At 60.6% G+C, this 22492-nt stretch overlaps 1 protein-coding gene and 1 long non-coding RNA gene across 7 annotated transcripts; one reads left to right on the top strand and one right to left on the bottom strand.

Annotated features, from left to right (window-relative positions):
• Positions 1 to 422: 422 nt before the first annotated feature.
• Positions 423 to 20767, bottom strand: LOC132245900 (uncharacterized). Its single transcript, XR_009457599.1, has 2 exons — positions 20680 to 20767; positions 423 to 7360 (listed from the first exon to the last, which is right to left on the bottom strand). It is a non-coding gene; the product is annotated as an uncharacterized LOC132245900 (long non-coding RNA).
• Positions 6091 to 22485, top strand: NKPD1 (NTPase KAP family P-loop domain containing 1). 6 transcript variants are annotated; one of them, XR_009457594.1, is made up of 5 exons: positions 6091 to 6159; positions 12019 to 12184; positions 16580 to 16714; positions 20336 to 22238; positions 22390 to 22485. XR_009457594.1 is itself a non-coding variant. In XM_059719168.1 (4 exons), exons 1-4 carry the CDS (start codon positions 6118 to 6120, stop codon positions 22072 to 22074), a joined length of 2079 nt encoding a protein of 692 aa, XP_059575151.1. In that variant the 5' UTR covers positions 6091 to 6117; the 3' UTR covers positions 22075 to 22386. The 6 variants fall into 6 exon arrangements, 5 of the variants coding, with proteins under 5 accessions (XP_059575151.1, XP_059575150.1, XP_059575152.1 ...); XM_059719168.1 differs by lacking the exon at positions 22390 to 22485 and having other exon boundaries at positions 16583 to 16714; positions 20336 to 22386; XM_059719167.1 differs by lacking the exon at positions 22390 to 22485 and having other exon boundaries at positions 20336 to 22386.
• The last annotated feature ends 7 nt before the right edge of the window (positions 22486 to 22492 follow it).

Below are 22492 nucleotides of genomic sequence, written 5' to 3'. Positions count from 1 at the left end.
CCGAGGCACCGACCTCCTCCCCCAGCCTCTGCCAGAAAACCTGCAGCTGGTGGTGTCCTGGGCGGACTGGGAGGGGTCCTGGCCAACAGGGAGCTCACGTGCGGCAGCCGCATGCCTCTCCGCACCGCTGGGCAATACCAAGCTGGTTTGTTTCCGCGCCGCCCATCGCTGCCAGCCCTACACCCTCGTCCCGTCCTCGCGGCCTGCCCGGACACCACCTGGGGTAATTTTCCTGCATTACTTTATTGCATCAGTGTTAATGGTACCCTTCGTTTGCTCCCTGCATTATTCCATCTTTCAGGAACTTGGCACGAGGGTAGGGAATTGGCTGAGGGACAGGCTTGCTCAGGCGCTGACTTGATGCAAAAAAGATTAAATTTAAATGCATTTAAATGTGTGACTCATTGACTTCACACACATAATCCACATGCCAGTAAAAGCAATTTTAATTTTAAGTAAAAAATACAGTTCACAGCAAAGCTTTGACCTGCCAAAGTCAACCCAGGCTGCAGGCCAGGGGCATGGAAAGCTCAGAGGTCCAAGCCCAGCCCTCCAGCCTTCACGCCTTGCTGGGTTCAGCCCTTCCAAAGCCCGGCGGCCCCCGGGTCATGGGCACAGCCCTGGGGGAAAGGGCTGGACTCAGGGCCAAAGGGGTAACAAGCCTGTGCGACGTGCATGGAGTCGGCTGGGGAATGGCCCTGGCGGGGCAGCCCGGCAGCAGGCTGCTGCGGACACCGTCCCTGGAAGGACGAGGCAGGGGCGGTTTGGGCCCAGCCGCCCGCCAGGGCCCTGGAGTCGTTCCCAGCGGATGTGCTGATCCTGGAGGCTGACACACTTCCCCGCGCCGCCCACGCCCACCTGCCACAACAGCAGCCCCAGCGGGCACGTGGGCCGACACCTGCACCTCGGCCCCGCGGCTGCAGCATCGCCCGGCCCAGCTCGGCCCCGGGGCCCCAACCGCAGCCTGGCGGGTAGCAGAAGGGCCCCCGCAGCCCCCGTGCGGCCGCTCCTGCCCCCGAGCTGGGCCGCTGGGCAGTTGGCGCGGGGGCAGCAAGGGGCTGCATGAGGACTTGTCCGGGGGGGGCCGGGCCAGAGCGGGCGGCTGGACTCACGGCGGTGCCCTCGGGAGGCCCTGCCGGCACAGCTTGGCGGTTATCTGCCGCGAGCCAGACAACGGCCTCGGACCGGTCTTGTTTCAATGTCTGCCGCCGTTTTTCCCTTCGCTCTCTCTTCTACAAATATTAAAAGTTTGTTTCCCCCTTCCTTCTTAAAAAAATATTAACAGGTTTAAAAAAATCAACAGTCTTCCTTCCTCCCTAAAATGTTAAGAGCAGGTTTAAAAAGTAAAAATAAAAGTCTTTCTTGCTTTCCTTCATTCCTTCCTTCATAAATAGTAAAAGCAGATTTAGAAAAAGAAAGAAAAAAGACTTTCTTTCCTTCCTTCTTCGTCACGCTCTTGCTGAAGCGCTGAGGACGGGGCTGACCCGGGCTCGAGGCATGAGCCAGCTGGGAGCCGCGTCCTTAGGAAAGGGAAAGGGAGGGTTCCTCACCCCCTTCTTCCCGCGGTCGGGGAACGCGGTTCAGCGCCGGCCTCGGTCTCCCGTACGTGTGCGCGCGGCGCCGTGGCCGCCTTCCTCGCATTAAGAATGGACTCAAGAATCTTAATGAGAAAAATGCACGTTACAGAGCAGCTAATGCAGCTGGTGACACTAATCAAGCCAAAGCTATGATGTGGCCTCACTGGACTGTCTAATTTGCAGCCTCCTACTCTGCTAATTGGCTCTCATTACTGGTGTAGCGTGACCGGCTGATTGCTTCCTTTGCTTTGCGACCAAGCCGGCCGGCACGGGCAGAAAAGTGTGCTCAGAACCAGGTGTCCGAAACATGGCCGCGGCCCCTGGGAGGTGCAGCCCAGGCGGGCCTGGCTCCGTGCACGCAGAGCCGCGAGACAGCACCGGGGCAGGGGCTCGCCTGGGCACGGGAGACCTCGATTCCTGCCCCTTCTCAGGGCTTGGACCGGAGCCACCTGCTCCCAGCCGCAGCTGAGCGGCTGCCAGGGCTCTCTCCCCTGCCCCAGGCCCCGGGTGCTCCCTGGCCCGGAGGCTGCACGGGCCAGTCCCGGGGCAAGAACCGGTAGCTCTGCAGCCCCACGGCGCCGTCATCCCTGGGGGCGCCGGGGCGGTGACCGCACCGCCCCAGCCGGCCTGGCCTGGCCCTCGGGCACTGCCGTGCGGCACAGAACAGGCATCCTGTGGCGCGACCCCCGCCCCGGCCATGCTGCCGGGACCCTGGGGCCTGACTGTGTCCCACCTCCCGGGGCCTGGCCCGCATGCACGTCTGCCGCGCCCTGTTCCAGTCCTGAGGGTGGGGGCAGGTTCACCCAAGCCCTTAAATAACCCAGGCCCTTCCCCTCCAGCACCGAGTGCCTCCAAGCACCCAAATCCCTGCTCCGTGTTCAGATCCCTGCGGCACGTGCCGTGAGCTTCTGCCAGGCTGCATCTGCAGGCAGGCGGCGCGCGCGCGGCACATCCGTTTCCTGCAGGTTTTGCAAGACAGGGCTGGTCTCGCCGGGCTGGGCCAGGAGGGAGCTTCATTTGGATAGAGCCGCAGGGGCCGAGTTCAGCCGGCATCCCCGGGGCTCAGGGCTCTTGTGCGGGGATCCCTGCCCTGTTCGGAGAGCGCAGCATGTGCTGCTTCTGCACCAGCTCGACTGGGACGGCCCCGTCCCTGCTGCCCCTTCCAGGGCCTGCCCGGGGCTGTCGCGATGCCCAGCTCACCACGGTCCCCGGTGCAGCTGGGACCAGCTGGCTTTGCGGCAGCTTTGCTATCAGTGCCAGCAAACAAGAAGGCAGAGTCCAGGGTGTCCCTTGCAGTGACTCAGCGCAGCAGCTGCTCCTGCCCGGGCAAGGTTGCGGTGGTGCCAAGTGGCACCACCCTGCCCGCCGTCCCGGGTCCACAGGGCAGGGGGCAGGCGCAGAGCAGGGGACCAGGAAGGATCGGGCCCCCGGCCCGAGGGGAACAGCAGAGCCTGGCACGGGGGAAAAGAGCAGGCCACAGAGGGGAAGGGGACATGGGGGTTAATGGCACTCCCGCGGGGGGGGGAACAGGGGAGCCCAGCATGTCGGGCAGATGTGGGGCCGAGCGCACGGGGCAGATGAAGGCCTCTGGGAAAGGGGAGGATGAAGATCCTGCTATGGGGGAAGGGGAACGGGGGACGCCGGCCATGGCATGAAACGGGGGCTCCAGGCACCCGGGCGGTGGGGACAAGCCGCTGGCACCCCCTCCTCTCTGCGACTGCCGGACATGCTGCCGGGGGTCGCCTCACGCGGCCCCAGCAGCCAGGGCTCAGCCCAGTCGGGCTGGCAGCTAAACCCCAGCGACTCCCACGGTGCCCTGAAGCCGGCACCTGCGTCGTGGGCGCTCGGCGAGATTCCCACTACACCCGATTGCAGTGCGGGAGCGGGAGCAACCACAGGAAAATCCAGGCATGGGCGTGACAAAACAGCAGGCGTCCTGGCAGCAAAGCCACGGCACAAACAAAGCCATCAGAGAGCTATTAACTGTGACAAGGCCGGGCAGCGCAGTCCTGCCTTTCACCGGCCCAGGGCCGGACACTAAAGATGAGCCAACAGGACGCCCTGGGTGCCAAGAAGGCCAACGGCATCCTGGGCGGCGTGAGCAGGAGCGGTGCCGGCAGGTCGAGGGCAGCGATTCTTCCCCACTATTCAGCCCTGGGGAGGCCACATCTGGAGTCTGGTGTCCAGCTGTGCATGTCCCCCCTCCCCCCTGTCCTACAGAAAGGATGTGGACACATTGGGGAGAGTCCAGTGGAGGGCAATGAAAATGGGGCTGGGGGACAGGGCTGGCAAGGAGAGGCTGAGGGAAATGGGCTGATTGAGTCTGCAGAAGAGAAGACCGAGGGGGATTGAATAGCAGCCTTCACCTCCCTGCAGGGGGGCTGCAAAGAGGATGGAGCGGGGCTGGTCTCAGTGGGGGCAGACGACAGGACAAGGAGCAATGGGCTCAAGCTGCAGCAAGGGGAGTTGAGGTTGGATATTAGGAAGAACTCTCTCACGAGGAGGGAGGTGAAGCACTGGGACAGGTTACCCAGCGAGGTGGTGGCGTCTCCATCCTTAGAGGTGTTTAAGCCCCAGGTAGACAAAGCCCTGGCTGGGATGATGGAGTTGGGGCTGGTCCTGCTTGGAGCAGGGGCTTGGACGTGATGTGACCTCCCCAGGTCCCTTCCAGCCCTCGCTGTCTACGAGCCTAAGGGACTCTGGACTCCTGCCCATGCAGGCCGACCCAGGCGGAGATGGGCTGGGCCCTTCCAGACGCATGTCACGAGGAGCGGGAACAGCACCTGTGTCTAAAGCCAAAGGTCCCCCCCGTCCTCCCGCCCACAGGAGCCAGGGCCTCTGCCCTTGTTCCCAGGGCTTGCCCCCTCCTGCACCAGCCGATTGGGCATCTTCAGCGAGGGCTGTCTGGCCCTGGGGGGTGCAGCACTGGCACAGACGCGGGGACATGGCAGGGGCACTGCCTCAGCCACCACCACGTGCCCACGTAACTGCACAGAGGAGCAAGCGTGGCCTGAAGCCCGGAGCGAAGGGGCGTTGCAGAACCAGAGCCCAGCGCCACCGGGAAGCCCCCGCACCGCCTTCCTCCTCTTCAAGGGACTCATAGATTCGTAGATTCATAGATGCTAGGGTCGGAAGAGACCTCAATAGATCATCGAGTCCGACCCCCTGCATAGGCAGGAAAGAGTGCTGGGTCTAGATGACCCCAGCTAGATGCCTATCCAGCCTCCCCTTGAAGACCCCCAGGGTAGGGGAGAGCACCACCTCCCTTGGGAGCCCGTTCCAGACCTTGGCCACTCGAACTGTGAAGTTCTTCCTAATGTCCAGTCTAAATCTGGTCTCTGCTAGCTTGTGGCCATTGTTTCTTGTAACCCCCGGGGGTGCCTTGGTGAGTAGCGCCTTGGAGCCCCGGGAGGGAGATCTTGGCTCTCAGTGGCCTCCTTGATGTCGGCGCTATATCTCTGCTGGTGTTTGAAGCCCACGCGTCACAGAAATCCCCTTCTTTAGACCAGGGGCGTAGGGCCTGTTGGCTGGCTCTGGCCCGCGGAGGCGTGAATCCAGGCTGTGGAGCAGGGGGCTTGTCATGTATTGGCGGCAGGGGACTTTGGCGGTGTCCCGGCTTCGCCTGTGCCTGTGGGAGAAGCCGTGGCGGGGAAACATGGTGGCCGTGGCTGGCTCAGATCACGTGCCTCCCTTGCACCCGGGGCGCGTCGAGCCCAGCGCGGCGCAAGCCTCTGCCCGTGGGCCAGATCCTGCCGGTGGAGCTGTGCCCCTGGCTGCACGGTCCTGCGGGTCTGAAGATGGGGTGGTGCAGGGGGAGCGACGGCTCTTGCTGCCGAGTTTGCAGACCTGCAGGGAGACCCCAGGCCAGGTGGCAGAGGTGGCCCGGGGCCTGATCCTGTGGCACGGGGCCGATGGAGACAGAGTGAGGCCTAATCCAGCGGCACAGGGCCCTGCCGGGGCGGGAGGCCGGGAGAGGCAGCGCGGGGCCCAATCCTGGCTCACAGGTCCAATCCGGCCCATGCCATTCATCCAGCCCCGTCCGCTCTGCGTGTTAGTGGGGGGCAAAGCCCGGTGCCAAGAACGGACACAAAGAAGAGACCAGCTTTAAGAAGCACAATTTTGAAGCATCCCTGGCGCCCAGGCCCAGCCCCGCCACGCGGGCAGACAGCGTCGGAGGGCGCGCGGGCGAATGGCGCCAGGAGCGGGTTCGGGTGACGCTTGGCTCCAGGCCAGGAGCGCGGCTCGGAGGTGACTCAGGCGCGGGGAGGCGGCGCCTCCCATGTGCTCAGCCCCGTGGCTGCCACTCGCGCAGCCAGAATTTCGACCTCATCCCCAGCTAATTACTGCCTTGGCGGAGGATTCCTCTCCGAAGGGCCTGGGCATGTGTCAGCTTCCCAGAGGAAAGGCAAAGAAGGCGGGACAGGAATTGGGGGACCAAAACCAGCACGAGACTGTGTATAAATTCAGATGGGCACGGGGAGCATGAGGACCCAAATGTGTGAGCAGCGCGCAGAGGCCAAGGGGACGCTAAGACCACCACATGCAGCCCACATCAGCCCCAGCCCAGACAGCGCTGTCTAAGGTAGGTGCCCACGCGGCTACGCCGGGCTCGGTGCGACGGCAGGACCCGGCTCCCACTGCAGCCAGGGACAGTCGCAGGGCCGGCCCCGTCTCCAGGGGCTTTGATGGGCTGCCAGCGGCCCCTGGAGCTGCTGCGTTACTTCCCTGTGGGGAAGCAGGGGTTGATGAGGCCCAGTCCGCCGCTGTTTGTGAAGTGGTTTAAGGACCAAGGAGGGGAGCATAAGACACGGACCCCGGTGCCAGCGAGGGGTTTTGTCGTCCGCGGGGGATTCCCATCCTCTGCCCTGATGGTGGCCAGCTCAGCTCTCCGGGACCACGGTCCTGGGAGCGGCGGCTCTGGGTAACGCTCCAGCCAAAGGCTTGGGCCGACGGCCTTCTTTGGCCCCGTTCAGCCCTCTGAAAAATGTGTTTCAAGCTCCTCCCGGCTTGCGCTAGCACAACAGGAAGCCGCCGGGGAGGTTTCAGGATGCCGTGCCAAATCACGCGCGGCGCGTGGGTGGAGGTGATGATCCTGGCTGCTTCCCACCGGGCAGGTTTGTCGAGATCTAGGCGGCAGGAACCGGCCCCACTGGGTATTTAAGCATATCACAAGCGCGGGGCCCAGCAGACCGTGTCCACGCGGCCCACGCTGCGGCCCTCCAGCACCTCCAGCCCTGCCCGACGTGCGGGGCTCGCTGGGTTCAGCAGAGACAGGCAGGAGGAGACGTGAACGCCAAGCTTCAACGGCGGAGCGTCGGCAAGCCTCTGCAGCACCTTTGTCTGTCTCCGACTGGCTGCTTGGCTGCTGCCCAACCGCGGGGCCTTCTGCCAGCTCCCAACGTCCTCGGGCGCTGGAGCTAGGGATTATCAGCGTGTCGCTTCTGTGCCTCCATCTTCCCTCTCGACACACACTTCTGACGACTCCAGCAGCCCGTTAGCGCACAAATCCAGGACCACCCGTTGCGGAGGAGCAGTGGCTCCCGCGTCCCTCTGCCGTGAGTCTCTCCCGCTCGCTTTCCTACCCCCCATTTCCGCAGCTCTTGTCACAAGTCGTTCAGGCGGTTTTACTTTTCTCTCGGGGACAGTTGTAGGGTCAGGGCCCCTCCACCAGCCCAGCCAGGCGCCGTCAGCCCCTCCTCGGGCCCGGCGCTGCAGCATGGCATCCAGCCGGACCAAAGTCCAGCCCTGAGACAGAGGTGAGAGACGAGAGCTCGGCTGGGTTCCTAAGAGGAATAAAACAGAAATGGGATTAATCGAACACGGGTTTTGATTGACAATCCCGGAATACACGTGTGCGCCGGCCCTCCCCAGGCAGTGGCGGAAGGAGAGATGGGAAACAACGAGACACGCGGAAGCGGCGAGTCGAGACGGAAAGGAAAGGCACGGGCTGCATTCTTGTTCCCTGACTCCAGGAGACTTTCCCTCTATTGTGTCTAAATCTCCTGGTTTGGTGGTGCCCGGGGACAGGCGGTGCAACACGCCCAGCCTGCCCGGCCCTCGCTCTCCGTGGTGCTGGCTCCAGCCCTCAGCTTCCGGACGCAGCCTGCGCTGGAATGAACCCAGGCCTGGTCTGGGAGGGGAAGGGTCCAGAAACACGCCCGCGAAGGTCGTGCAGCCCCATCAGCCACGCGAGAGGGCCCCGCTCGGCCCTGCGCTGTCCAGCCTCACGCCTGGCATTGCTGAATTGAGCGGCCTGGAAAGACCTGCCCGAAGGTCGGACTCGCGGGGCGGGTTGCCTCCCCTCGTGGTTTCACTGTACTGTAAAGGGACCGACCTTCCTGAGCCCTCCAGGACACCCTGAATTTCAGACCGGTGTCCCCAAGGCCTCCGGGACGCAGCACGTTTTTGCTGTGAATTTCCAAGCCTGGTTCCAGATCCGCAGGAACGCGGCCAGAAGACGACGCTGCCTCCACTTCCAGAGGCCTGTGGAGAGCCGGGCCGGGGCCCGGACCCTTTACGCTTGCATCCGAGCATCGTCTCCCCTGTGACAGCTGTGGGTCTGGCCCGGGGGGGCGGGGAGCAGCAGTCGTGTTGCTGCTTTTGCCACTCAGGTGAATCAAAGGAGCTGGGGCAAAACTGCTAGTGATAATTGCAGGAAGTTCCTTCTTATTAAATGGTAGGAATTAATTAGTAGCCCCTTTTTTTTTCTTCTGGGAAGCTAAAGGGTTGTGTCAGCATCGCTGGGCTCTAATTGTTGGCTCCTCCTAAGATTAAACACCCTCATTTAATGTAAATGGGGAGCGGGAATGAATAAGGATCTAGGTATGGTGCTGGTGTCCCAGGAAAGCCGTGATGATTGTGCATGCGATCCCAGCTGGGATAACGGCCCCTCTCTCCTGCCACGGGGCACTGCAAGCTGCTCGTGCGGGCGCATGGAGCAGGTTGAGTTTTACCTGCTTTTCCCTCTCGGTCTCCACCCTGGGTTTCTCTTCCCCAGACGTCCACAGCTGTGTTGTTGTGCAGACCTGGAGCATCGTTTCCCTCAAAACCTTGGACTGGGGAAGGTGAAGGTCCAAGGGAGGGTCTTCATTCGCGCGGTGCAGGTGCATTGAGGAGAGAGCGCCACATCTAGACAGCGCTAGGTGCCTTGCAAGCCAGGCTCCCTCCCTATCCTGCTGATCAGCAGTCCAGGGTCTCTCTCCGGGACAGTCAAGGGTGTTGTCTAGCAGCCCAGGGGTCTAGTAGCTCAGTGTCCCTCTGTTTCCAAACGGCTTCATGCCCTTTGTTACCTGCACGTTTGTCATTTTTACCATGCTACGGGCCTTTTCATCAGGAGAAGGGTAGCGAGTCAAAAAGAAAGATTGGGGCAGGCAGCAGACCCCAGGCGCCCACTCTGCGGTCACACAGAAGTAACTACGTGGCTTGAACCGTGCCAGTGCTGTGCCATTGGACCCAGTGCCTGACAAGGCACAACTGAGGTTATGGAAGGAAAGATCGCACGCCACGAGGGACCTGGAGGCCCAGGAGGACCTTGCCAGATCTAGGGGGCAGACCTAGAACGGCCAGCGTGGCAATCCCTGAACTGCCTGTGCGCCGGGACATCCCAAACAGACACGATCCAACGGGGCTTCTCTAATGACACGACTCCGCGCAAGCGCGGCGAAGCACAAACCCGGGGCTCCAGCTCGCTTACCAACTGCTCGGTGCGACCCGTGCGAAGGAGAGCCCCGCTGCAGCACGGCTGGAACAACGTCTCCCTCCGGGTGAGGACGCGGGAGGAGGAGGCGATGACGACAACTGTCCATTTATAGGTTATTTGCATAACTAAGATGTCACTGTTGAGTACTGAATTTTTCTACGCCCGTATGCACGAACACACCCAGACGGGCAGACTTGTCTTATCAGGCTGTCTCTGAGCATCATCTCCTCGCTGCCCTTGACGAAGTTTCTTCTGGGACCAGACTTGCAGCTGCTTCGCTCAACTTGAGCTGGGGAATGGTTTTAGCAAGATCCGGTGTGGCCTCTCCACCTTTAGAGGTGTTTAAGCCCCAGCTGGACAAAGCCGTGGCTGGGATGCTGTAGTTGGGGCTGGTCCTGCTCGGAGCAGGGGTTGGACTAGATGTGACCTCCTGAGGCTTCCTCCATCCTCATTTTCTATGATTCTGTGTTCTTTGTGGTTTTGTGGTTAAATCTGAATTTGCTCAGCTGTTGCAAGCATGTTTGCTCAGCTCTTTCCTCAGCAAAGCCCTGCCTTGTACAAGAGCCATTTCCTTTATAGTGTTCTGCGCCAAGAGCTCCCGGCATCACCTCCCAACCAGGGTCCGGACGCCGTGGCCCTTGTCGATAGTCACAGCAGCACCAGGTCTAGTCCAGGCCCCTCCGTGCAGGCACTGGAAAAGGTCCTTGCAGGCTTTGCCGGGCTCGGCGCTCACGCTGCCCTTCCCTGCAGTGAGCTCAGCCGTGCAGGGGGCTGGGTGATGCTGGGCATTTGCACAGCAAAGCTCAGTCCTTCTTAGTGGAGGATCATGGCAAGGGCAAGTGGTGAGAAACAGGGCAGCAAAGGTTTCCATCACAGCCCATGCCACAGCCCCGGCGTGCGGCGCCCTGGCAGAGCCCAGCAGTGACTAGGGGCAGCCGGGGGTCAGCTCCTGCTGTCTGCCCCCAGGGCCGTGACCTGCACGGGGTCTGGACATCCCCAGTGTTTTGTAGACTTAGTCTACTGCGCATTAGTGTCGTGTAAAAGGCACGCGCTGGCGCTGCTGTGCAGTAGTGCCGGTGACTGCACATTTAGTTAGTACCCGTTATTACAGGTACTAAACCTAATGCAGAACCACGGCGCACCAGTGCATGTGTAGATATGCCCAGAAAGATCAAAGCAGGGCAGAGGGCTTTTAACGCCGCGGGCCCTGTTTGAAGTCTCTGGGTGAACCCTGTTTGCACACGTAAAAGTGCTAACACTGCCGGGCACCCCAGGGCACTCTGGCTGGGAACCACTGGTCTCCACCCCGAGTGCAGCTAGGAAACGCTCAGCCACCTTTGCGGGGAAGGGAACGTGGCTCCGGGTGGCCTCTGAGCAGACTCCTCTGCAGGCAGGACAAGCACAGGGAATCACTTCGGACCGTGTCGCTGGGCTTTTCTTCCGCAAGCGCCGCAGACACCCTAGATGGGCTCTTCCTCTCTCGTTGCTTCTCCAGCCTCCTCCTGGTTAGAGGCGGCTGACGTTTCTCCAGTCGTTGCTTTGACGAGCTGTGCCTTTGCTCCCCGTTGTGTCACCCACGCCGTGCGTGGCTACTGCCACTGGCAGATCTCCTGGGGTTGAGAGAAAGCTGCCCTAGCTTCTCTAACTGTATCTCAGCACCACAGAAGTTGTGGTTTTCAACTGTGGACCTCGTTATCTTTTCTGCTGCCCAGTCGTTGCTGGTTTTGAGGGAGGGGGAGTCATTTTATTTTCTGGGAGTGCCCGTACTGCGCCCGCGAGCCCTTGTCTTCCTCCCGGCTGCGAGGGCAGGGCGCCTGGGAGCTCAGCTCAGCTCAGCGCTGACTTCTTTCTGCCTCTGGCTTTCTGCTGCTCTGGGTCCCGGCCGCTGTTGACCCCGGCATCCGGAGGCCGTTTCTGACAGGCACGTCTCGTCCTTGCTCTCCAAGCTTCATTTCCCCAGTTTCTTTCCCAGCAGACTAAGAGACCATAAGATGCTGCTGCATTGTCTCACATATAACACGCCCCAAAATATAGCATGCATTGTGTTTTTGAAAGGTCTTATGAAGGGCTTTTTCCCCCCAGAAAAAAATCCTCTTCCAAATGGCCAGTTGCGCGTACTGGACCGCACTGTGCTGGGCTCCCCAGGGTGGTCCAGGGTCCCCCACCTCATGTAGCCTCTGTGGTCCAGGATCCCTGCCCTGGCCAGCCCCCAGACCATCGCCCAGACCATCTATGGGATGCAGAATCAAGGGCTAAAGACTCCCAAATGTAACCAGCTAGGACTAGGATCAGGATCCGGAGGCTGCACATGGAGACGAGCCCCAGGTCTCTGGGTGCTGTGAACACAGCAGAAGACAAGAGCCAGGCGGGCGGCAGCGCAGGGAGCACGAAGGCCCCGGCCCTGACCGGCACGGCCGGCGAGCCGACGGTCCTGCTCCGCGCGGTGCCGCTGGGACACGCTCAGGGCACCTGCAGCGGCTTCCCAACCTGCTGCGCTTCGCCGCACTCGGGCCATGGCTGCAGCCCCTCCCCAGCCAGGCTCTTGTCATGGTGTGACTTTGCAGCCAATTAACAGACCGTGGCAATGCTTCGTCACTCCAGATTCATGCTGCCAGTCCCGCTGGCCGTGGTGGGAGTAACACCGAGTGCCGGGGCGTGCGGCAGCCACCCCCGTCTCCTCCCGCCGGTGCAGTGGGGTTTGCTCAGAACTGAGCCATTAACGTCCCGTTGTTCTCCCCGCAGGCCGCAGCCTATCTGGGCAACCCGGCCAGCGCCCCCGCGGCCCCAGCCATCATGCACTCCAGCAGCGAAGAAGCCGCCTACCTCAACCACCCGGAGGAGCCGCTCAGTCCGGGATCGCTGTACTCCAGGGGGGAGACCTATGCCATTGACCTGGAAGATGGCAAAGGTACGTGGCTGGGAGGCCAGGCCTCCATTTAATTTGGGGACCAGGGAAGTGGCATGACTGAGCCAATGGGCAGCTCAACGGCAGGTGAAATTCAGTGTGGATCAGTGCAAAGTGATGCATGTGGGCAACCCTCCCCAAGCTGTCGCTGCATGATACCGGGCTCTGCAGGAGCTGCTCCCGCATAGGAAAGAGCTGGGAGTCACTGCAGCCGCTCAGCTCTGGCTCAGCCGCCATCCAAAATGCTAGTGTAACGTCAGTGGTTATTGGGAATTGTGAACACAGCCCAAAGTATCACAACACCCGTTTCTTAACCCACGGTGTGTCCATGCCGCAAACACTCTGCCCAGGTCTGGACCCCGCACCTCCAACAGGAGCGAGGAGACTAGAAACAGTCCAGCGAAGGGCAGCGAGGAGGATCGGCGCCACGGAGCAAGGGGGTTAAAGAGGCCAGGCTAGTTCAGTTTAGAAAAGAGGTGCTTGCGAGGGGACAGGAGAAGGGTTTACGACTCACTAAACGGGGAAGACGGAGTCACCAGGGTCTCACCAGATAGGAAGGAGGGGTCACAAAATGAAACTACTAGATAGTTTAAAACTAATATAAGGAAGTTCTTTGTCACCCATCGTGTCGCTGAACCTGTCGGCACCAGACATGGTGGAAGCTGAGAGTTTACAAAGGGTTTGGACAAGAGGAATTAGGAGCTATTGAGCAGGGGAGCAAGGGCCAGAGCCTCTGGGTCAGAGCTGCCCGGACCTTCGGTGCTGGCCGGGGCAGGGGGACAGGCGCAGGGGAAACCCTGCTCAGACCCAGTCGCTCTCCCTTCCCGCCCTGCTCTCTGCCCGCACGGGACACAGGAGACTGGGCAAGATGGACCGAGGTCTGGGAGCGATCCTCAAAGCACAAACTCAGTCTATTCCATCTCGGAGGAAAGGCAGCACAGCAGCCCCCCTGGCTCTCCAGGGACCTAGCAGACCTCCTGAGGCTAAAAAGAAAGGCCTACAAAGGATGGAGGATGGGAGTCACCTCCAAGGAGGATTATTCTGCACTGGTCCGGTCCTGTAGGGAGCTGACCAGGAAAGCCAAGGCTGCAACTGAACTCCAGCTAGCTTTGAGCATCAAGGACAATACAAAGTCCTTTTTCAGATACGTGGGGAGCCGGAGGAAAAGCAGGGGCAACGTTGGACCCCTGCTGAACCAGATGGGGCAACTGACAACTGACGCCCAGGAAAAAGCCAACCTATTAAATAGGTACTTTGCGTTGGTCTTTCATCAGCCCCATGGGACGCCCATGCCTGCTACAGGGCCGGGAAGTCCGGGTGAGGGTGATCCCCTGCCCTCCATTAATGCTGACTTTGTGAAGGAACATCTTGAGAAGCTGGATACCTTCAAGTCAGCCGGCCCTGACAATCTTCACCCCAGGGTACTCAAGGAGCTGGCGAGCATCATAGCCCAGCCTCTAGCACGGATCTTTGAAAACTCTTGGCGCTCTGGTGTCGTGCCCGAAGACTGGAAGAAGGCCAACGTGGTGCCTATCTTCAAGAAAGGGAGGAAAGTGGATCCGGCTAACTATAGGCCCATCAGCCTGACTTCTATCCCGGGGAAGATCTTAGAAAAGTTTATTAAGGAGGCCATCCTTAATGGACTGGCCGACGCCAACATCTTAAGGGATAGCCAGCACGGGTTTGTTGCGGGTAGGTCTTGCTTGACCAATCTCATTTCCTTCTACGGCCAGGTGACCTATCACCTGGACAGGGGAGATGAGATTGATGTCATATATCTTGACTTCAAAAAAGCCTTCGATCTGGTGTCCCATGATCGCCTCTTGGAGAAACTGGCCAATTGTCGCCTTGGGTCCTCCACGATCCACTGGCTGGAAAACTGGCTCCGGGGTCGGACCCAGAGGGTAGTAATTGATGGAAGTCACTCATCGTGGTGTCCCCCAAGGCTCTGTCCTTGGACCCATACTGTTCAACATCTTCATTAATGATGTGGACACTGGAGTCAGAAGCGGACTGGCCAAGTTCGCCGATGACACCAAACTTTGGGGCAAAGCATCCACACCAGAAGACAGGCGGGTGATCCAGGCTGACCTGGACAGGCTCAGCAAGTGGGCGGACGAGAATCTGATGGTGTTCAACGCCGATAAATGCAAGGTTCTCCACCTTGGGAAGAAAAACCCGCAGCATCCTTATAGGCTCGGCAGTGCTATGTTGGTTAGCACTATGCAAGAAAGAGACTTGGGGGTCATCATTGACCACAAGATGAACATGAGCCTGCAATGCGATGCTGCGGCTACTAAAGCAACCAAAACGCTGGCTTGCATCCACAGATGCTTCTCAAGCAAATCCTGGGACGTCATTCTCCCCCTGTACTCGGCCTTAGTGAGGCCGCAGCTGGAGTACTGCGTCCAGTTTTGGGCTCCACAATTCAAAAAGGATGTGGAGAAGCTTGAGAGAGTCCAGAGAAGAGCCACGCGCATGATCAGGGGTCAGGGAAGCAGACCCTACGACGACAGGCTGAGAGCCCTGGGGCTCTTTAGCCTGGAAAAGCGCAGGCTCAGGGGTGATCTGATGGCCACCTACAAGTCTATCAGGGGAGACCACCAGTATCTGGGGGAACGTTTGTTCCCCAGAGCGCCCCAAGGGATGACGAGGTCGAATGGTCACAAACTACTACAAGACCGTTTCAGGCTGGACATAAGGAAGAATTTCTTTACTGTCCGAGCCCCCAAGGTCTGGAACAGCCTGCCACCGGAGGTGGTTCAAGCGCCTTCATTGAACACCTTCAAGAGCAAACTGGATGCTTATCTTGCTGGGATCCTATGACCCCAGCTGACGTCCTGCCCTTTGGGCAGGGGGCTGGACTCGATGATCTTCCGAGGTCCCTTCCAGCCCTAATGTCTATGAAATCTATGAAATCTGCCCAAGGAACGGCAGGTCTTACGAAAACCCGGGCGACTTTATATCCCCCGGAGGTCACCTGCAAGAGCAGAGCCGTTAGCAGCAGCTCTTCAGCCGCCTGCAGCTGCTTCGTGCCATGACGCCTGGCGCGGGTCGTTGTGGGGCCAGGACAGGTGAAGGGTCCAGTGTGGTCTGAGCCCCTGGCTGGATCCTGCTGCAGGCTGACTGCTGGTGTTTAACCAACGGCTACAGAAAAGAGATAGACAGCCAGACAAATGAACAGGCAGATAGATAGATAGATAGACAGACAGACAGACAGACAGATAGACAGAGCACAAGTTTCATGGGCTTATCCCTATTCTCCCTGCACTCCCCGCCTCTCTCCCCTTCCCTTGTCTTTCACACTCAAATTTCTCCTTATATTCTGCTTTCTGGACATCCTTTCTCAGCGTCTGAGGACAAGAGCTTCAGCCCACAAAAGCTTGTGCTATATCTATCTATCTACCTACTGAACCCCTAACATACAATAACATACAAACCAGTGGGACTATCCAAGAGGAAATCATGTCACAAATTGGCACAGAGGTAAGCATTTAACTGCTTAAACAAGGTTCAACTACTGGAAAAAAAAAAGCTGGCCTACGCAGCAAGCTATAATTATTCTTTCTCCTCATGTTAATACATAAGCATGAAAGCTTAAAGTCCACCGCAGGTATAGACAGATGTCTAAATGCTTTTTGAAAGCAAATGTCTCAGGACAAAGGTCGATATTAAGTGGGATACATTTTGAACAAATCCTGAGATACCTGAAAAAGCGTTCAACAACGACTTATTTCCACAGTTATCCAGAAAAAGAGCTGGCTGGATGTAGGTTATGCACTGAAAACAAAGCTCAGACATCTGCCAGGGTAGGGCTGCCACCGGCCAGTTGAAGCGGGGGCGGCGGTCAAGCCCCTGGACCTCACGTGGAGAGTAATGTTAGCTGTGACACGGCAGAGCGCAGTGGTTCACGCACTCTTGGACCAGCAGACTCGTCACCCCCGAGCTTCATCTTCCAGACGGAGGAGGACAGGCTGGACAGAGCCCAGCGCAGCGTGACAGACGCCGGGGGTCCGGGCCGAGGGGAGAGGCTGGGGGAGCTCGGGGGACTGAGGCCGGAGAAGGGCAGATGGGGGGAAGGCTTTGATCCCAGCAGCAGAGAGGACCGAGACGGGACGTTTTTGTGGGCTCGGGGACAGGACAGGGCGCAGCGGCCTGCAGCTGCAGCAGGGGAGACTGAGGCTGGAGGGAGGAGGGGGCGAGCACTGGCACAGGCCTAGGGAGGTGGGACCGTCTCTGTCCCCAGAGCTGGACGGCCCCGTGGCTGGTTTAGTCAGGGCTGGTCCTGCCCTGAGCGGGGGCCGGGGTCCCTGCCAGCCCGACTCTGTAATGCCCTTCGGACGGGCGGCAGAGCCGGGGGGACACGGGGCCCCACGCTCACTGCTGTCCCCCCCACAGCAGACGCCCTGACCGAGGACGACGTGTACTGCCGGTGCCTGTCCAAGACGCTGTGCTACACCTCCACGCCCGTCACCGTCGGCTTCTACGCGCCCTGCGGCCAGCGCCTGCACTCCATGCTGGACAAGATCACAGGTGGGCCGGGGGGCCGGGCCTGCCAGGCGCGGGGCCGGGGGACCGGGCCCAGGGCGCTGGGTGCAGCCCGTCTCCCTCAGCTGCGCGGGCACGGGCACGGGCGTGGGCACGCACCCCTCTGCGTGCACGGCCCAGTGGGGCCGGGAGGCCGGCAGCCGCTCCCTCCCTGTCTTCGCCCCAGTAGCTGAGTGCCAGGGTCACTCGGCCCCGAGTCCTACCCCTGCCCCGAGGGGTGCGGGCGCGCCTCTCTGCTGCCCAGCACAGCTCAGCCCACCGTGCCCGGGTCGGGCATTACCCAGCCCCCAACATCCCCTTTCTGGGGCTGCAATGACTAGTGCTGGGGAAGAAGCAGGCAGGGCAGGGAGACTTTCAGGAAATGCAAACAAAACTGAAGCATCATGATGCCCCTTTGCAAACCCTCGGTGCCCCAAACGCTGCACCCAGGTCCCCGCACCTCTGACAGGAGAAGGAAAAACTCGAGAAGAAAAACAGAGGGCAGCGAGGAGGATGAGCGCTGGGGGGCTTCCCTAGGAGGAGAGAGCAGCGAGGCCAGGCCCGGTCAGTGTAGAGAAGAGACGCTTGAAGGGGGACAGGGAAAGGGTTTACGAAATACTAAATGGGGAAGAGAAAGTCACAGGGATTTATTCTGGACTCTCTCTCACCAGACAAGAACAAAGGGCACAAAATGAAACTAGTAGGTCATCAGTTTAAAACCAAGAAAAGGAAGTTTTTTCCTCGAGCACAGGAGAAACGCAGGGAGCGCGTGGGCACGAGATGTGGGGGAAGCCGAGTGCTACCACATCCACTCAGGGCTGGGCCCGGGCTTGAAGCCAAGGGGCATCGGGCGCAGGGAAGCGGGGCACGGCCCCCGCACCACAACGTGCCGGACCCTCAGTGGCTGCAAGGGAGAGGAGTAGGCAAAACCCTGCTCAGACCGTCCCCCTGCCTTCCACCGCCGCTCGCCGCTCCTGCGGGACCCAGGAGACTGGGCACAACCGACCTAGCGTCTGACCCAGTAAATGGCAGCTCTTACGTCCCCTCGTCCCGCACACAGCCAGGGCCCAGGCTGGAGCCCAGGACCCCCTGCACCCGGGCAGCCACCACCTTAGTCAGCCCCGCAGCTTCTGGCTGCTTTTGTCCTCCCAGCCTCACAAGACGACAGTGGGGGCCGTCTTCAGAAGGAAGCTGGGGGCCCGGGACTGCGGTGTGGCGATTAACGGGGTGCTGGGTAATGTGGCTCAAGCCCCCCTGGGGAAGGTGGGACCCAGGCAGGGTGCCCCCCTTCCACAGCAAGGGCCGGACCACGCAGCTCCTGAGAGTAGCACACAGGTCCGTGGCCCAACGCCTCTGGGTGGCGGTTTCTGGCATGTTACGTCTGCCAGGCTTACACGCATGTCCGGGTGCCCCCGCCTTGATGTTCAACAAGGACATGTGCAAAGTCCTGTGCTGGGGAGGGAGCGATCCCCTGCACCGGGGCAGGCTGGGCACGGGCTGGGCAGCAGCTCTGCAGAAAAGGACCTGGACAGGTTGGACAAGTGGGCAGAAAACAACAGGATGCAGTTCAACAAGGAGAAATGCAAAGTGCTGCACCTAGGGAGGAAAAATGTCCAGCACACCTACAGCCTAGGGAATGACCTGCTGGGTGGCACAGAGGTGGAGAGGGATCTTGGAGTCCTAGTGGACTCCAAGATGAACATGAGCCGGCAGTGTGACGAAGCCATCAGAAAAGCCAATGGCACTTTATTGTACATCAGCAGATGCATGACAAATAGGTCCAGGGAGGTGATACTTCCCCTCTATCGGGCGCTGGTCAGACCGCAGTTGGAGTACCTAGTACCTTGTAGCTGCCTAGAAGTTCATCACGGGGGCACAGAGGGAATTGGTGAGGATTTATTCACCAAGGCGCCCCCGGGGGTTACAAGAAACAATGGCCACAAGCTAGCAGAGAGCAGATTTAGACTGGACATTAGGAAGAACTTCTTCACAGTTCGAGTGGCCAAGGTCTGGAACGGGCTCCCAAGGGAGGTGGTGCTCTCCCCTACCCTGGGGGGTTTTCAAAAGGAGGTTGGATGAGTATCTAGCTGGGGTCATCTAGACCCAGCACTCTTTCCTGCTTATGCAGGGGGTCGGACTCGATGATCTATTGAGGTCCCTTCCGACCCTAACATCTATGAATCTACGACTCTATGAATCTATGACCGGGGGGACAGGGGACAAGACGCTGGACAGGAGCCAGCAGCGTGCCCTGGGTGCCAGGAGGGCGACTGGCATCCTGGGCTGCATCGGTAGGAGCAGTGCCCGCAGATGGGGGGCAGCGATTCTTCCCCTCTGTTCAGCCCTGGGGAATCTCTCCAGTTTGGGGCCCAGTTTTGGGCCTCCCACTACAGAAAGGATGTGCACAAATTGGAGAGTCCAGTGGAGGACAATGAATGTGGTCGGGGTGGTGAGACACGTGGCTGGTGAGGAGAGGCTGAGGGAATGGGGCTTGTTTAGTCTGCAGAAGAGAAGAGTGAGGGGGTTCGATAGCAGCCTTCAGCTCCCTGCAGGGGGGTGCAAAGACGATGTTCTCCGTGGGGGCAGAACAAGGAGCAATGGGCTCAGGCTGCAGCAAGGGAAGTTGAGGTTAGATAGCAGGAAAAGCTGTCTCATGAGGAGGGTGGTGAAGCGCTGGGACAGGCTCCCCAGAGAGGATGTGGAGTCTCCATCTGTCTCTTAAGTTTTGGAGGTGTTTAAGCCCCATCTAGACAAAGCGCTGGCTGGGATTAATAGATTAGATGACTAGATTGTGAGGCTGGCAGGGACCTCAGGAGATCATCGGGTCCAGCCTCCTGCACCAAGCAGGAAGACAACTGGGGCCAGGTGACCCCAGCGAGCTGACCGTCCAGTCTCCTCTGGCAGATTTCCACGGTAGGTGACGACACCACCTCTGGAGGGAGCTTATTCCACAGACAGGACACCCTAATTTTCCTAATGTTAAGCCTGAAACAGTCTTCCAGGAGTTTGTGACCACTGCTCCTGGTTTTCCTCACGTCCCCGCTCAGCCTTCTCTTCTTCAGGCTGAAGAGTCCCAGGACGGAGTTGGGGCTGGGGCTGCTTGGAGCAGGGGTTGGACTAGACGTGACCTCCTGATGTCCCTTCCAGCCCTCGTTGCCCGTGACGCTACGCATGTCCACAGGGTGCACGCACATAGTCCTATACCCACCTGTCCTGCACGTAGCGTGTGCTCAGCTCACGTGTGCGCACCGATGCGGCCGTGCCACAGGGAAGGGGAATCGGGACCCGCAGAGCAGGGCCGAGAGGGCCGCTCCCACGTCTTGGGAGCCACGTTCAGGCTCCCAAAGGGAGGTCGACTTCCACCCCCGGGTTGCGGGGCCAGGACACACCAGGCACTTTCCCCAAGCTGGACCGCACCCAGATACCCTGGCGGGGGGGCACATAGGGGCAGTCCCTGCAGGAGAGCCAGGGGGGCGCGTCCTACATCACTTCTGACTTTGGGCCCAGGCCCGAGGCATGGAGGGCTCTCACCATCAGCAGTGAGTTTCTCTGCCATCAGTCCCCTCCTCCCGAACCTGGTGTGAAAGTGGCGGCTGGTAACGGCCCCTCTTTCTCCTTCGTCCCCAGCCTGCATGAACGAGGAGAGTGCTCGGCGAGAGCAGGAGGAGCTGAGGAAATCCAACCAGAAGCCGCGGTCGGCTCACGGCTGGGGCCTGATCGTGCTGCTGTGGTACCTGATCTTCTACCGGCCCGTGATCACCGAGTACAACCTGCGGCGCAAGAACCTGCGCTCCATCTTCATACGCTTCAGCGCCTGGCAGTATGCCGGCAGCGACAAGCTGTGGGCAGGGCTGATCACCACCCTCTGTGGCAGCATCCGCAGCCACTTTGGCGCCCTGCCCTTGAGCTTCTACCAGGTGGTGGGGACCAGGCCCCAGTTTGCCTCGGGCTTCAGCCAGAAGGAGTGGTACCTGAAGGGCCAGACGTGCATGAAGCTGTGGGGCTTGCTCTTCTTCCTGGTGTCGGGGATCAGCCTGTTCTCCGTGGCCGCCTTTGTCCCAGGGATACGGGAAAGCAAAGTGCTGAAGGTGGCCGGCGGCTCCTTCGCCACGCTCTCCGGGTCCGGAGCCGTGCTGACCGCCTTCAACGTCATTAAAAACATAGTGGTCACCCAGAAGCACAGGATTGAGAAGCTGACGGACAGCAACAAGTTCAGCAGCCACCTGGGCTTCATGAGCAAGGTGAAGAGGGAAATCGAGTCGCTCACCGGCTTCATGAACTTCATGGAGATCTACGAGAGGCGGAGGCTGCGGATCGTGATGGAGATCACCTGCTTGGACACGTGCTGCCCGGAGAGGATCACCGGGGTCCTGAACGCCATGAACACCCTGCTCTCGGACACCAACGCGCCCTTCATCTTCATCCTGGTGGTGGACCCCAGCGTGATCGTGCCGTGCTTGGAGCAGACGTCCTGCATGAAGGGCATCGCGGACAACGGGTACCTCTTCCTGAACCGCACGGTGACCTTGCCATTCTCCGTCCCGTTCATGGGCATCAAGTCCAAGCTGCAGTGCCTCCACAGCGTCGTGCAGACGCGGGAAGACCTGATGTACCAAATCATCACGCGCAACGTGGAAAGGGAAGTCAAGAAGGTGAGGTGGAGGGTGGAGATGGTGGAGAGCGCCGAGCCCGCTGGCGAAACGGACCTGAGCCAGCTCGACGCGCAAGCGGTGCGCTACATCCACGAAGCCTTCCACTGCGTGCACGACGACTCGGACTGCCTCCATCGCTACATCCCCGACAGCATCACCCAGATGCGGCGGATCGTCAACACCGTGCCCATCACCCTGCGGCTCATGATGCACCGCAGCATCACGCGGCACACCATCGCGCCCAGGGCCGTCGCCGCCTGGGTGGTGCTGGCCAACCAGTGGCCGTGCCGCTTGAGCTGGGTGTTGCAGTGCGTCGAGGACAAGGAGCAGCTCCAGCCCACGGAGGACTTCAGGCACCAGACCCTGTGGAGCGTCTTCACAGAGCACTGCGCCGAGCTGTACGCCATGCACAAGGACATCAAGAACATCCTGGACCTGGACGCCGACCCCGAGCTTTTCCAGAAGTTCCTCTCCGGCGACTTCCCTTTCACTGTGCAGGAGGCCGACACCTTCCTGAGGAACACCGTCAACCTGGACCACTCCATCAAGCACAAGCTGGCGCTCATCCGCGCGCTGAACACCCTCGCCGTGGCCGCGAAGGAGCCGACCTTAGCTCGAGCCAGCTCCGTGTCCAGGGGCGTGCAGTGCTCCGCCACCCCCCTGCAGCAGGCGCGGGACTCCACGCAGCCCCCGGACGCGGCCCAGCAGCCCTAGGGCCTGGGCAGAGGCGGGCACTCGCTGTCCCGGCGCCTCCCCACGCACGGGCCTCAGGGCTCGGGGGCGTCCCGGCGCCCACACCGCCCAGCCCAGCTCGCGCCGCTGCTTTCCGGGGTCGCCCATCGCGCCGCGGCCCGGGCGGAGCGGGGGGGCCGGACCAGGTCCGTGGTGTTAGCGGCACTGCAGCGGGGGGGGGGGCGGGGTGCAGTGCAGTGCCGATGCAGTGCGGGGCGCGGGGCTCTCTAGCGCGGCACTGTCCCGCCGCGCCGCGCCGCGCCGCGCAAGTATTAAATGTCCCGTGGGAACTTCCAGCCGACGTGTCAGCTCCTGAACCGGGGCGGGGCCGCCGCCGGGACCGCCGGTCTCACGGGGCTGGAGTCCGGGGGGTGCAGTGGGGGGCACTGCCCCGGGGCCG

Source organism: Alligator mississippiensis, chromosome 15 (assembly GCF_030867095.1).
Source record: "Alligator mississippiensis isolate rAllMis1 chromosome 15, rAllMis1, whole genome shotgun sequence".
Taxonomy (NCBI): Eukaryota; Metazoa; Chordata; order Crocodylia; family Alligatoridae; genus Alligator; species Alligator mississippiensis.
This window is presented reverse-complemented; position numbering and strand designations above follow the sequence as displayed.

Excerpts from the sequence above, each read along its gene's own strand:
- NKPD1 (XM_059719167.1), top strand. The coding sequence starts at position 6,118 with ATGCAGCCCACATCAGCCCCAGCCCAGACAGCGCTGTCTAAG. Across the intron at positions 12,185-16,579 it reads TGACCTGGAAGATGGCAAAG|CAGACGCCCTGACCGAGGAC; the intron begins GTACGTGGCTGG and ends TCCCCCCCACAG. Across the intron at positions 16,715-20,335 it reads CATGCTGGACAAGATCACAG|CCTGCATGAACGAGGAGAGT; the intron begins GTGGGCCGGGGG and ends CTTCGTCCCCAG.